Source organism: Physeter macrocephalus, chromosome 17, assembly GCF_002837175.3.
Source record: "Physeter macrocephalus isolate SW-GA chromosome 17, ASM283717v5, whole genome shotgun sequence".
In the NCBI taxonomy this organism is placed as follows: domain Eukaryota; kingdom Metazoa; phylum Chordata; class Mammalia; order Artiodactyla; family Physeteridae; genus Physeter; species Physeter macrocephalus.
Genome location: NC_041230.1, coordinates 32624911 through 32638559, shown reverse-complemented (window position 1 = coordinate 32638559; position 13649 = coordinate 32624911). Strand labels below are relative to the sequence as shown.

General features: G+C 43.9%; 1 protein-coding gene across 3 annotated transcripts in view; it reads left to right on the top strand.

The window, feature by feature from the left end:
• CDH8 (cadherin 8) overlaps positions 1–13649 on the top strand; it is a 382227-nt gene that overhangs the window by 207660 nt on the left and 160918 nt on the right. For all 3 annotated transcript variants that reach the window (XM_028478220.1, XM_028478221.1, XM_028478223.1), the window contains one exon: positions 1124–1291. In XM_028478220.1, coding sequence (XP_028334021.1) covers positions 1124–1291 — 168 coding nt within the window. The remainder of the gene's footprint in view (positions 1–1123; positions 1292–13649) is intronic.

The following is a 13649-nucleotide window of genomic DNA, read 5'->3' as shown; positions in this document are numbered from 1 at the left end:
CTCCATACTGTTCTCCATAGTGGCTGTATCAATTTACATTATTCCCACCAGCAGTGCAAGAGGGTTCCCTTTTCTCCACACCCTCTCCAGCATTTATTGTTTCTAGAGTTTTTGATGATGGCCAATCTGACCGGTGTGAGATGATATCTCATTGTCGTTTTGATTTGCATTTCTCTAATGATTAATGATGTTGAGCATTCTTTCATGTGTTTGTTGGCGATCTGTATATCTTCTTTGGAGAAATGTCTATTTAGTTCTTCTGCCCATTTTTGGATTGGGTTGTTTGTTTTTTTGTTATTGAGCTGCAAGAGTTGCTTATAAATTTTGGATATTAGTCCTTTGTCAGTTGCTTCGTTTGCAAATATTTTCTCCCATTCTGAGGGTTGTCTTTTGGTCTTGTTTATGGTATCCTTTGCTGTGCAAAAGCTTTTAAGTTTCATTAGGTCCCATTTGTTTTTTTTTGTTTTTATTTGCATTTCTCTAGGAGATGGGTCCAACAGGATCCTGCTGTGATTTATGCCATAGAGTGTTCTGCCTATGTTTTCCTCTAAGAGTTTGATAGTGTCTGGCCTTACATTTAGGTCTTTAACCCATTTTGAGTTTATTCTTGTGTGTGGTGTTAGGGATTGTTCTAATTTCATACTTTTACATGTAGCTGTCCAGTTTTCCCAGCACCACTTATTGAAGAGGCTGTCTTTTCTCCACTGTATATCCTTCCCTCCTTTATCAAAGATAAGGTGACCATATGTGTGTGGGTTTATCTCTGGGCTTTCTATCCTGTTCCATTGATCTATATTTCTGTTTTTGTGCCAGTATCATACTGTCTTGATTACTGTAGCTTTGTAGTATAGTCTGAAGTCAGGGAGCCTGATTCCTCCAGCTCCATTTTTCGTTCTCAAGATTGCTTTGGCTATTCGGGGTCTTTTGTGTTTCCATACAAATTGTGAAATTTTTTTTTCTAGTTCTGTAAAAAATGCCAGTGGTAGTTTGATAGGGATTGCATTGAATCTGTAGATTGCTTTGGGTAGTAGAGTCATTTTCACAATGTTGATTCTTCCAATCCAAGAACATTTTTAAATGAGCTGTCCGGCTGAAAGTCATTCTCCCATTTTTTTCCCCTCAGCAATTATAAAAACTGCCCTTCCCAATATGGACAGAGAAGCCAAGGAGGAGTACCTGGTTGTTATCCAAGCCAAAGATATGGGTGGACACTCGGGCGGCCTGTCTGGAACCACAACACTTACAGTGACCCTCACTGACGTGAATGACAATCCTCCAAAATTTGCCCAGAGTAAGTGAATTCCCCACACTGGTGAGCATCTAAGTATGATGTTTCCCTTTGAATCTATATTCTAATTTTCAGTGATTTGAAAACCTGATAGCAATCACTGAGTGCTTATTATGTGCAAGGTATGGTAATTCATATATATGAGAAACTATGAACTCTCCTATCATTTTGGTACTAAATGTATCCTCACTTTACAGATTTCAAAGAATTTAAGAACATTTCTGAATACTAAGCATAAAGTAAACAATGGAGCTGAGAATTAGAACAGCAAGTTTGGCTGCAAGATTTGTGCTTATTTCTCTATTGCATGGTACCTCCCATTAAGAAAACTCAAGTGAATGATTGAAATGCACCTCAGATATTGTTCTATCAATAGTCCCACTTGTATAAAAGAAACTAAATCTCTAGAGCCTGACGTGGGGAAGGCAGATATACAGTACACTTGCTACAAAATGTACACTCCTCCTTCCTGTGGCTGGTGGGACATCAGTGATCACTGACTCTACCCGTTCCTACTAAAGCTGTGCTTGGCCCCAGAAACCTCTCAACAGCATTGTAGGCAGCCACCATCAATGAATCAAGGAGACAATCATTATTTGCCAACTTTCTTGTACTCTCATAGAACCCTTTCCTTCTGTGCATTTATCCAAGTAATGTGACATTAGAGAGATGATTTGGGAAGGACTTTCTGACATGGAGAGTCTTGAACTGAGAGAAATAAATGATGAATAAGAATTAGCTGGAACAAGGTGAAACTGGGGAAGGGAGGATGGACATTGCAACTAGAAGAAAAGGATGTCCAAAAGTCCCAAGGAGGAAGGGTGTACGGCCCTGGATGAGAATTGAAAAAATTTCACTACAGCTGGAGCACGAGGCTGGAGAGTTAGGTTAGGCAGGAGTTAGCCATCCTTGGATTTGTAGGTCATTTTAAGTACCATGACCTTTATCCTAAGATCATTAGGAAGCCATTAAAACATTTTAACTTGTAGGTTAAGTAATAAGATTTGATTCTAGGGAAATCAGAGAAAATGGAATCTGGCCTTCTTCCAGTGTCTTTCCACACTGCAGCCAGGTAAGGGGTGCTTGTAATCATTCATGTAAAAGGTGATGGAAGCCCTGGCAAGCAAGGTTGGTCGCAGTGGGAGTGGAGAAAGTGTATAAGGGTGTTAGATATTTAAGAGCTAATGGTAACAAAAATCTAAGGATAGATTGCATTTTCAGTTGAGGAGGTGAGTTATCCTATTTCTGACATGAGAGATTACATGCATGCTGGTGCTCTTTGCTGGGATAGGAAATACCTTAGGAAAACCAGTTTTTGAAGAGAGAGAGAAGAGAGGGGAGGGAGAAGGAGAGTGAGAGAGGACGGGAAAGACAGAGGTGTGGTTTGGAAATGACACATTTGAGGTACCTGGAGAATTTCTCTGCAAAAATGCCAAGGTAGAAAGAACAGAAAAGATGCATTTCATTAAGAATTTTAGGAAAAGTGGGAGTGAGAGCGGTGCCTCTTGACCAGTTTTGCTTCACCGACTCAGCTGTGGGAAAAGCACCAGAACCAGGTCCAGCTGGAAGTGGGGGCTCAGACTTTAATCCACTGGAACATTTTCCTTGTGGACAGCATGAGGTAGAGCTTCAAGATGGCAGAGGAGTGAGCCGTGGAGATACCATATACATCAGAAATACATCTACACGTGGAACAACTCCTACAGAACGCCTACTGAACGCTGGCAGAAGACCTCAGACCTCCCAAAAGGCAAGAAACTCTCCACCTACCTGGGTAGGGAAAAAACAAAACAAAACAGGGACAAAAGAATAGGGACGGGACCTGCACGAGTGGGAGGCAGCTGTGAAGGAGGAAAGGTTTCCACACACTAGGAAGCCCCTTCTTCACTGGCAGATACGGGGGGTGTGCAGGGGGGATGCTTCGGAGCCACAGAGGAGAGCGTAGCAACAGGGGTGTGGAGGGCAAAGCAGAGAGATTCCCGCACAGAGGATCGATGCCAACCTGCACTCACCAGCCCGAGAGGCTTGTCTGCTCACCCGCCGGGGTGGATGGGGGCTGGGAGCTGAGGCTCGGGCTTCGGTCGGATCCCAGGGAAAGGACTGGGGTTGGCTGTGTGAACACAGCCTGAAGGGGCTAGTGCACCACAGCTAGCCGGGAGGGAGTCCGGGAGAAAGTCTGGAGCTGCCTAAGAGGCAAGAGACCATTGTTTTGGGGTGCGCGAGGAGAGGGGATTCAGAGCACCACTTAAATGAGCTCCAGAGATGGGCGCGAGTGCGGCTATCAGCGCGAACCCCAGAGCCGGTCATTAAATGCTAAGGTTGCTGCTGCAGCCACCAAGAAGCCTGTGTGCAAGTACAGGTCACTAGCCACACCTACCCTCCCGGGAGCCTGTGCTGCCCGCCACTGCCAGCGTCCCATGATTTAGGGACAACTTCCCTGGGAGGACACATGGCGCCGCAGGCTGTTGCAACGTCATGCCGGGCTCTGCCGCCGCAGGCTCTCCCCGCATCCGTACCCCTTCCTCCCCTTGGCCTGAGAGAGCCAGAACCCCTAATCAGCTGGTCCTTTAACCCCATCCTGTCTGAGCGAAGAACAGATGCCCTCAGGCGACCTACACGCAGAGGCGGGTCCAAATCCAAAGCTGGACCCCAGGAGCTGTGCGAACAAAGAAGAGAAAGGGAAATCTCTCCCAGCAGCCTCAGGAGTAGCTGATTAAATCTCCATAATCAGCTTCATGTACCCTGCATGTGTGTAATAGCTGAATAGACAACGAATCACCCCAAATTGAGGCAGTGGACTTTGGGAGCAACAATATATATATTTTTTTCCTTTTTCTCTTTTTGTGAGTCTGTATGTGTATGCTTCTGTGTGTGCTTTTGTCTGTATAGCTTTGGTTTTACCATTTGTCCTAGGGTTCTGTCTGTCTGGATTTTATTGTTGCATTTTTGTTGTTTTTTTTATAGTACAGTTTTTAGTGCTTGTTATCATTGGTGGATGTGTTTTTTGGTTTGGTTGCTCTCTTCTTTCCTTTTTTAAACTTTTAAATAATTTTTATTTTTAATAATAATTTTTTATTTTTTAGTTTAATAACTTTATTTTATTTTATTTTTTCTTTCTTTCTTTTTTTCTCTGTTTTATTCTGAGCCGTGCGGATGACAGGGTCTTGGTGCTTCGGCCGGGTGTCAGGCCTGTGCATTTGAGGTGGGAGAACCGAGTTCAGGACATTGGTCCACCAAAGACCTCCCAGCTCCACGTATTATCAGACAGCAAAAATCTCCCAGAGATCTCCATCTCAACACCAAGACCCAGCTCCACTCAACGACCAGCAAGCTACAGGGCTGGGCACCCTATGCCAAACAACTGGCAAGACAGGAACACAACCCAGCCATTAGCAGAGAGGCTGCCTAAAATCATAATAAGGCCAGAGACACCCCAAAACACACCACTGGACATGGACCTGCCCTGGAAACGCTAAAATGGAGCTTAAGAATGCGGGCTTTTTAGCTCCCTCCGCCGAGAGACCAGCTCCTCCGCATCCTCTGTCCTTAGCTCTTTCATTGCAGAATATCTGTGGGCACCCTCCTTCCTCCCCGACGGAAGAGACACACAGAATTGCCCGAAAGGGAAGGAACCTTCTGAGTCCAGCTGAGAGGCAGTGTCTCCCCCTCAACATTCCCACAGAGCTGAGCGCAGGGTATGGGATGGAGAGAGGGAGAAAGACAGCCGTAAGCCCGAGCTTTTCCACCACGTAGTATAGGCATCACCCTTCAAGCCCACGTAAATTTCATAGAGAAAACACCTGGCCTTGGTGTGTTTTCCTGCGGTAAGGAAACTTTGCTTCCTTTTCTTAGGTGGCACATTGACTCCGGAGTGCCCTACTCCAAAGACACACGGTGTGCAGACCGATTGGTTGAGATCAGCCCTCGTGGCTCTTTCCCGGATGAAACCAACACGGAAAAGAGCCGATCCAAAGCTGGTGACGGTGGTGGCGTTCACTAGTCTACACTGCAAGAGCACTCTGAAGGAGAGGGGCTGCTGAAGTTCGGTAGCAAAGCCTTGTCATCCTAACAGGAGTCTTTAATTTTAAGTGGGTTCCAAAGGCCTTGATGCATTTTCTCCGTTACCTATAGTGGAGGCCTGTCACTTAGCAGACTCCCCCAACGGCCTGCTTCCCTGGCTGTGATACGAACATGCCGCCTGCTTTAGCCAAATGGGACAGCGTACCGTAAAGGAAAAACGCGTTGTGTAAAAGTTCTTGCCTAACCCTCGCCACAAGCAAAAGCCTATTGGCCTTTGGTCAAAGGCTTTCTCCACAAGCGTAACACGTTTGGTCTCATGTGGCCTCTGGGGCCCTAGGTTACCGGGCTAGGAATCAAACTTCAGGAAAGTTACTCAGGAGGCTGCCGACTGCCAATTATTTCACCAGGCAGCCCAATCGAGTACATCGACTTGTATTTTATTTTATTATTATTTTTTAAACATCTTTATTGGAGTATATCTCTTTTACAATGGTGTGTTAGTTTCTGCTTTACAACAAAGTGAATCAGTTATCCATATACATATGTTCCCATATCTCTTCCCTCTTGCGTCACCCTCCCTCCCACCCTCCCTATACCACCTCTCTAGGTGGTCAAAAAGCACAGAGGTGATCTCCCTGTGCTATGCGGCAGCTTCCCTTTAGGTATCTAATTTACATTTGGTAGTGTATATATGTCCTTGCCACTCTCTCACTTCGTCACAGCTTACCCTTCCCCCTCCCCGTATGCTCAAGTCCATGCTCTAATAGGTCTGTGTTTTATTCCCGTCCTACCGGTAAAGTCTTCATGACATTTTTTTTCCTTAGATTCCATATATATGTGTTAGCATACGATATTTTTTTGGTCCTCTTGACTTACTTCACTCTGTATGACAGACTCCAGTTCTATCCACCTCATTACAAATAACTCCGTTTCATTTCTTTTTGTGGCTGAGTAATATTCCATCGTATATATGTGCCACATCTTCTTTATCCATTCATCTGTTGATGGACACTTAACATGCTTCCATGTCCTGGCTATCGTAAATAGAGCTGCAATGAACATTTTGGTACATGACTCTTTTTGAATTATGGTTTTCTCAGGGTATATGCCAGGTAGTGGGATTGCGGGTTCGTATGGTAGTTCTATTTGTAGTTTTTTAGGGAAACTCCATAGTGTTCTCCATTGTGGCTGTATCAATTGACATTCCCAGCAGCAGTGCAAGAGTGTTCCCTTTTCTGCACACCCTCTACAGCATTTATTGTTTCTAGAGTTTTTGATGATGGCCATTCTGACCGGTGTGAGATGATACCTCATTGTAGTTTGGGTTGGCATTTCTCTAATGATTAATGATGTTGAGCATTTCTCTCATGTGTTTGTTGGCAATCTGTGTCTCTTCTTTGGAGATATGTCTATTTAGTTCTGCTGGCCATTTTTGGATTGGGTTGTCTGTTTTTTGGTATTGAGCTGCATGTGTGGCTTCTAAATTTTGGATATGAATCCTTTGTCAGTTGCTTCATTTGCAAATATTTTCTCTCGTTCTGAGGGTTGTCTTTTGGTCTTGTTTATGGTATCCTTTGCTGTGCAAAAGCTTTTAAGTTTCATTAGGTCCCATTTGTTTTTTTTTGTTTTTATTTGCATTTCTCTAGGAGATGGGTCCAAAAGGATCCTGCTGTGATTTATGCCATAGAGTGTTCTGCCTATGTTTTCCTCTAAGAGTTTGATAGTGTCTGGCCTTACATTTAGGTCTTTAACCCATTTTGAGTTTATTCTTGTGTGTGGTGTTAGGGATTGTTCTAATTTCATACTTTTACATGTAGCTGTCCAGTTTTCCCAGCACCACTTATTGAAGAGGCTGTCTTTTCTCCACTGTATATCCTTCCCTCCTTTATCAAAGATAAGGTGACCATATGTGTGTGGGTTTATCTCTGGGCTTTCTATCCTGTTCCATTGATCTATATTTCTGTTTTTGTGCCAGTACCATACTGTCTTGATTACTGTAGCCTTGTAGTATAATCTGAAGTCAGGGAGCCTGATTCCTCCAGCTCCATTTTTCGTTCTCAAGATTGCTTTGGCTAATCAGGGTCTTTTGGTTTTCCATACAAATTGTGAAATTTTTTTTTCTAGTTCTGTAAAAAATGCCAGTGGTAGTTTGATAGGGATTGCATTGAATCTGTAGATTGCTTTGGGTAGTAGAGTCATTTTCACAATGTTGATTCTTCCAATCCAAGAACATTTTTAAATGAGCTGTCCGGCTGAAAGTCATTCTCCCATTTTTTTCCCCTCAGCAATTATAAAAACTGCCCTTCCCAATATGGACAGAGAAGCCAAGGAGGAGTACCTGGTTGTTATCCAAGCCAAAGATATGGGTGGACACTCGGGCGGCCTGTCTGGAACCACAACACTTACAGTGACCCTCACTGACGTGAATGACAATCCTCCAAAATTTGCCCAGAGTAAGTGAATTCCCCACACTGGTGAGCATCTAAGTATGATGTTTCCCTTTGAATCTATATTCTAATTTTCAGTGATTTGAAAACCTGATAGCAATCACTGAGTGCTTATTATGTGCAAGGTATGGTAATTCATATATATGAGAAACTATGAACTCTCCTATCATTTTGGTACTAAATGTATCCTCACTTTACAGATTTCAAAGAATTTAAGAACATTTCTGAATACTAAGCATAAAGTAAACAATGGAGCTGAGAATTAGAACAGCAAGTTTGGCTGCAAGATTTGTGCTTATTTCTCTATTGCATGGTACCTCCCATTAAGAAAACTCAAGTGAATGATTGAAATGCACCTCAGATATTGTTCTATCAATAGTCCCACTTGTATAAAAGAAACTAAATCTCTAGAGCCTGAGGTGGGGAAGGCAGATATACAGTACACTTGCTACAAAATGTACACTCCTCCTTCCTGTGGCTGGTGGGACATCAGTGATCACTGACTCTACCCGTTCCTACTAAAGCTGTGCTTGGCCCCAGAAACCTCTCAACAGCATTGTAGGCAGCCACCATCAATGAATCAAGGAGACAATCATTATTTGCCAACTTTCTTGTACTCTCATAGAACCCTTTCCTTCTGTGCATTTATCCAAGTAATGTGACATTAGAGAGATGATTTGGGAAGGACTTTCTGACATGGAGAGTCTTGAACTGAGAGAAATAAATGATGAATAAGAATTAGCTGGAACAAGGTGAAACTGGGGAAGGGAGGATGGACATTGCAACTAGAAGAAAAGGATGTCCAAAAGTCCCAAGGAGGAAGGGTGTACGGCCCTGGATGAGAATTGAAAAAATTTCACTACAGCTGGAGCACGAGGCTGGAGAGTTAGGTTAGGCAGGAGTTAGCCATCCTTGGATTTGTAGGTCATTTTAAGTACCATGACCTTTATCCTAAGATCATTAGGAAGCCATTAAAACATTTTAACTTGTAGGTTAAGTAATAAGATTTGATTCTAGGGAAATCAGAGAAAATGGAATCTGGCCTTCTTCCAGTGTCTTTCCACACTGCAGCCAGGTAAGGGGTGCTTGTAATCATTCATGTAAAAGGTGATGGAAGCCCTGGCAAGCAAGGTTGGTCGCAGTGGGAGTGGAGAAAGTGTATAAGGGTGTTAGATATTTAAGAGCTAATGGTAACAAAAATCTAAGGATAGATTGCATTTTCAGTTGAGGAGGTGAGTTATCCTATTTCTGACATGAGAGATTACATGCATGCTGGTGCTCTTTGCTGGGATAGGAAATACCTTAGGAAAACCAGTTTTTGAAGAGAGAGAGAAGAGAGGGGAGGGAGAAGGAGAGTGAGAGAGGACGGGAAAGACAGAGGTGTGGTTTGGAAATGACACATTTGAGGTACCTGGAGAATTTCTCTGCAAAAATGCCAAGGTAGAAAGAACAGAAAAGATGCATTTCATTAAGAATTTTAGGAAAAGTGGGAGTGAGAGCGGTGCCTCTTGACCAGTTTTGCTTCACCGACTCAGCTGTGGGAAAAGCACCAGAACCAGGTCCAGCTGGAAGTGGGGGCTCAGACTTTAATCCACTGGAACATTTTCCTTGTGGACAGCATGAGGTAGAGCTTCAAGATGGCAGAGGAGTGAGCCGTGGAGATACCATATACATCAGAAATACATCTACACGTGGAACAACTCCTACAGAACGCCTACTGAACGCTGGCAGAAGACCTCAGACCTCCCAAAAGGCAAGAAACTCTCCACCTACCTGGGTAGGGAAAAAACAAAACAAAACAGGGACAAAAGAATAGGGACGGGACCTGCACGAGTGGGAGGGAGCTGTGAAGGAGGAAAGGTTTCCACACACTAGGAAGCCCCTTCTTCACTGGCAGATACAGGGGGTGTGCAGGGGGGATGCTTCGGAGCCACAGAGGAGAGCGTAGCAACAGGGGTGTGGAGGGCAAAGCAGAGAGATTCCCGCACAGAGGATCGATGCCAACCTGCACTCACCAGCCCGAGAGGCTTGTCTGCTCACCCGCCGGAGTGGATGGGGGCTGGGAGCTGAGGCTCGGGCTTCGGTCGGATCCCAGGGAAAGGACTGGGGTTTCACTGGCAGATACAGGGGGTGTGCAGGGGGGATGCTTCGGAGCCACAGAGGAGAGCGTAGCAACAGGGGTGTGGAGGGCAAAGCAGAGAGATTCCCGCACAGAGGATCGATGCCAACCTGCACTCACCAGCCCGAGAGGCTTGTCTGCTCACCCGCCGGGGTGGATGGGGGCTGGGAGCTGAGGCTCGGGCTTCGGTCGGATCCCAGGGAAAGGACTGGGGTTGGCTGTGTGAACACAGCCTGAAGGGGCTAGTGCACCACAGCTAGCCGGGAGGGAGTCCGGGAGAAAGTCTGGAGCTGCCTAAGAGGCAAGAGACCATTGTTTTGGGGTGCGCGAGGAGAGGGGATTCAGAGCACCACTTAAATGAGCTCCAGAGATGGGCGCGAGTGCGGCTATCAGCGCGAACCCCAGAGCCGGTCATTAAATGCTAAGGTTGCTGCTGCAGCCACCAAGAAGCCTGTGTGCAAGTACAGGTCACTAGCCACACCTACCCTCCCGGGAGCCTGTGCTGCCCGCCACTGCCAGCGTCCCATGATTTAGGGACAACTTCCCTGGGAGGACACATGGCGCCGCAGGCTGTTGCAACGTCATGCCGGGCTCTGCCGCCGCAGGCTCTCCCCGCATCCGTACCCCTTCCTCCCCTTGGCCTGAGAGAGCCAGAACCCCTAATCAGCTGGTCCTTTAACCCCATCCTGTCTGAGCGAAGAACAGATGCCCTCAGGCGACCTACACGCAGAGGCGGGTCCAAATCCAAAGCTGGACCCCAGGAGCTGTGCGAACAAAGAAGAGAAAGGGAAATCTCTCCCAGCAGCCTCAGGAGTAGCTGATTAAATCTCCATAATCAGCTTCATGTACCCTGCATGTGTGTAATAGCTGAATAGACAACGAATCACCCCAAATTGAGGCAGTGGACTTTGGGAGCAACAATATATATATTTTTTTCCTTTTTCTCTTTTTGTGAGTCTGTATGTGTATGCTTCTGTGTGTGCTTTTGTCTGTATAGCTTTGGTTTTACCATTTGTCCTAGGGTTCTGTCTGTCTGGATTTTATTGTTGCATTTTTGTTGTTTTTTTTATAGTACAGTTTTTAGTGCTTGTTATCATTGGTGGATGTGTTTTTTGGTTTGGTTGCTCTCTTCTTTCCTTTTTTAAACTTTTAAATAATTTTTATTTTTAATAATAATTTTTTATTTTTTAGTTTAATAACTTTATTTTATTTTATTTTTTCTTTCTTTCTTTTTTTCTCTGTTTTATTCTGAGCCGTGCGGATGACAGGGTCTTGGTGCTTCGGCCGGGTGTCAGGCCTGTGCATTTGAGGTGGGAGAACCGAGTTCAGGACATTGGTCCACCAAAGACCTCCCAGCTCCACGTATTATCAGACAGCAAAAATCTCCCAGAGATCTCCATCTCAACACCAAGACCCAGCTCCACTCAACGACCAGCAAGCTACAGGGCTGGGCACCCTATGCCAAACAACTGGCAAGACAGGAACACAACCCAGCCATTAGCAGAGAGGCTGCCTAAAATCATAATAAGGCCAGAGACACCCCAAAACACACCACTGGACATGGACCTGCCCAAGAGAAAGACAAGATCCGGCCTCATCCACCGACCAGCAAGCTACAGGGCTGGGCACCCTATGCCAAACAACTGGGCAAGACAGGAACACAACCCAGCCATTAGCAGAGAGGCTGCCTAAAATCATAATAAGGCCAGAGACACCCCAAAACACACCACTGGACATGGACCTGCCCAAGAGAAAGACAAGATCCGGCCTCATCCACCAGAACACAGGCACTAGTCCCCTACACCAGGAAGCCTACACAACCCACTGAACCAACCTTAGCCACTGCCGGCAGACACCAAAAACAACAGGAACTATGAACCTGCAGCCTGCAAAAAGGAGACCCCAAACACAGTAAGTTAAGCAAAATGAGAAGAAAGAGAAACACACAGCACATGAAGGAGCAAGGTAAAAGCCCATCAGACCAAACAAATGAAGAGGAAATAGGCTTTCTACCTGAAAAAGATTTCAGAATAATGATAGTAAAGATGATCCAAACTCTTGGAATTACAATGGAGAAAATACAAGAAACGTTTAACAAGGACCTAGAAGAACTAAACAGCAAACAAACAATGATGAACAACACCATAAATGAAATGAAAAATTCTCTAGAAGGAATCAACAGCAGAATAACTGAGGCAGAAGACTGGGTAAGTGACCTGGAAGATAAAATAGTGGAAATAACTACTGTAGACCAGAATAAAGAAAAAAGAATGAAAAGAATTGAGAACAGTCTCAGAGACTTCTGGGAAAACATTAAATGCACCAACATTTGAATTATAGGTGTCCCAAAGAAGGAAAGAAAAAGAGAGGGACTGAGAAAATACTTGAAGAGATTATACTTCCATACAGGATAAATCCAAGGAGAAACACACCAACACACATATTAATCAAACTATCAAAAATTAAATACAAAAAAAAACATTAAAATCATCAAGGGAAAAACAACAAAAAATATACAAGGGAATCCCCATAAGTTTAACAGCTGATCGCTCAGCAGAAACTCTGCAAGCCAGAAGGGAGTGACAGGACATATTTAAAGTGATGAAAGGGAAAAACCTACAACCAAGATTACTCTACCCAGCAAGGATCTCATTCAGATTCGACGGAGAAATTAAAACCTTTGCAGACAAGCAAAACCTAAGAGAATTCAGCACCACTAAACCAGCTTTACAACAAATAATAAAGGAACTTCTCTAGGCAGGAAACACAAGAGAAGGAAAAGACCTACAAAAACAAACCCAAAACAAATAAGAAAATGGTAATACGAGCATACATATAGATAATTACCTTAGATGTAAATGGATTATATGCTCCAACCAAAAGACATAGACTGGCTGAATGGATACAAAAACAAGACCCGTATATATGCTGTCTACAAGAGATCCACTTCAGACCTAGGGACACATACAGACTGAAAGTGAGGGGATGGAAAAAGATATTCCATGCAAATAGAATTCAAAAGAAAGCTGGAGTAGCAATACACAGATAAAATAGACATTAAAATAAAGAATGTTACAAGAGACAAGGAAGGACACTATGTAATGATAAAGGGACCAATCCAAGAAGAAGATATAACAATTGTAAATATTTATGCACCCAACATAGGAGCACCTCAATACATAAGGAAAATACTAACAGCCATAAAAGGGAAAATCGACAGTAACACAATCATAGTAGGGGGATATAGCAATTGTAAATATTTATGCACCCAACATAGGAGCACCTCAATACACAAGGCATATTCTAACAGCCGTAAAAGAGGAAATCAACAGTAACACAAAAATAGTAGGGGACTTTAACACCCCACTTTCACCAACGGACAGATCATCCAAAATGAAAATAAATAGGGAAACGCAAGCTTTAAATGATACATTAAACAAGATGGACTTAATTGGTATTTAGGACATTGGTATTAGGACATTCCACCCCCAAAACAACAGAATACACTTTCTTCTCAAATGCTCATGGAACAGTCTCCAGGATCTATCATATCTAGGTCACAAATCAAGCCTCGGTAAATTTTAAAAAATTGAAATCATGCCATGTATCTTTTCCGACCACTATGCAATGAGACTAGATATCAATTACAGAAAAAAAACTGTAAAAAATGCAAACACATGCAGGCTAAACAATACACTACTACATAACCAAGATATCACTGAAGAAATCAAAGAGGAAATAAAAAAATACCTAGAAACAAATGACAATGAAAACA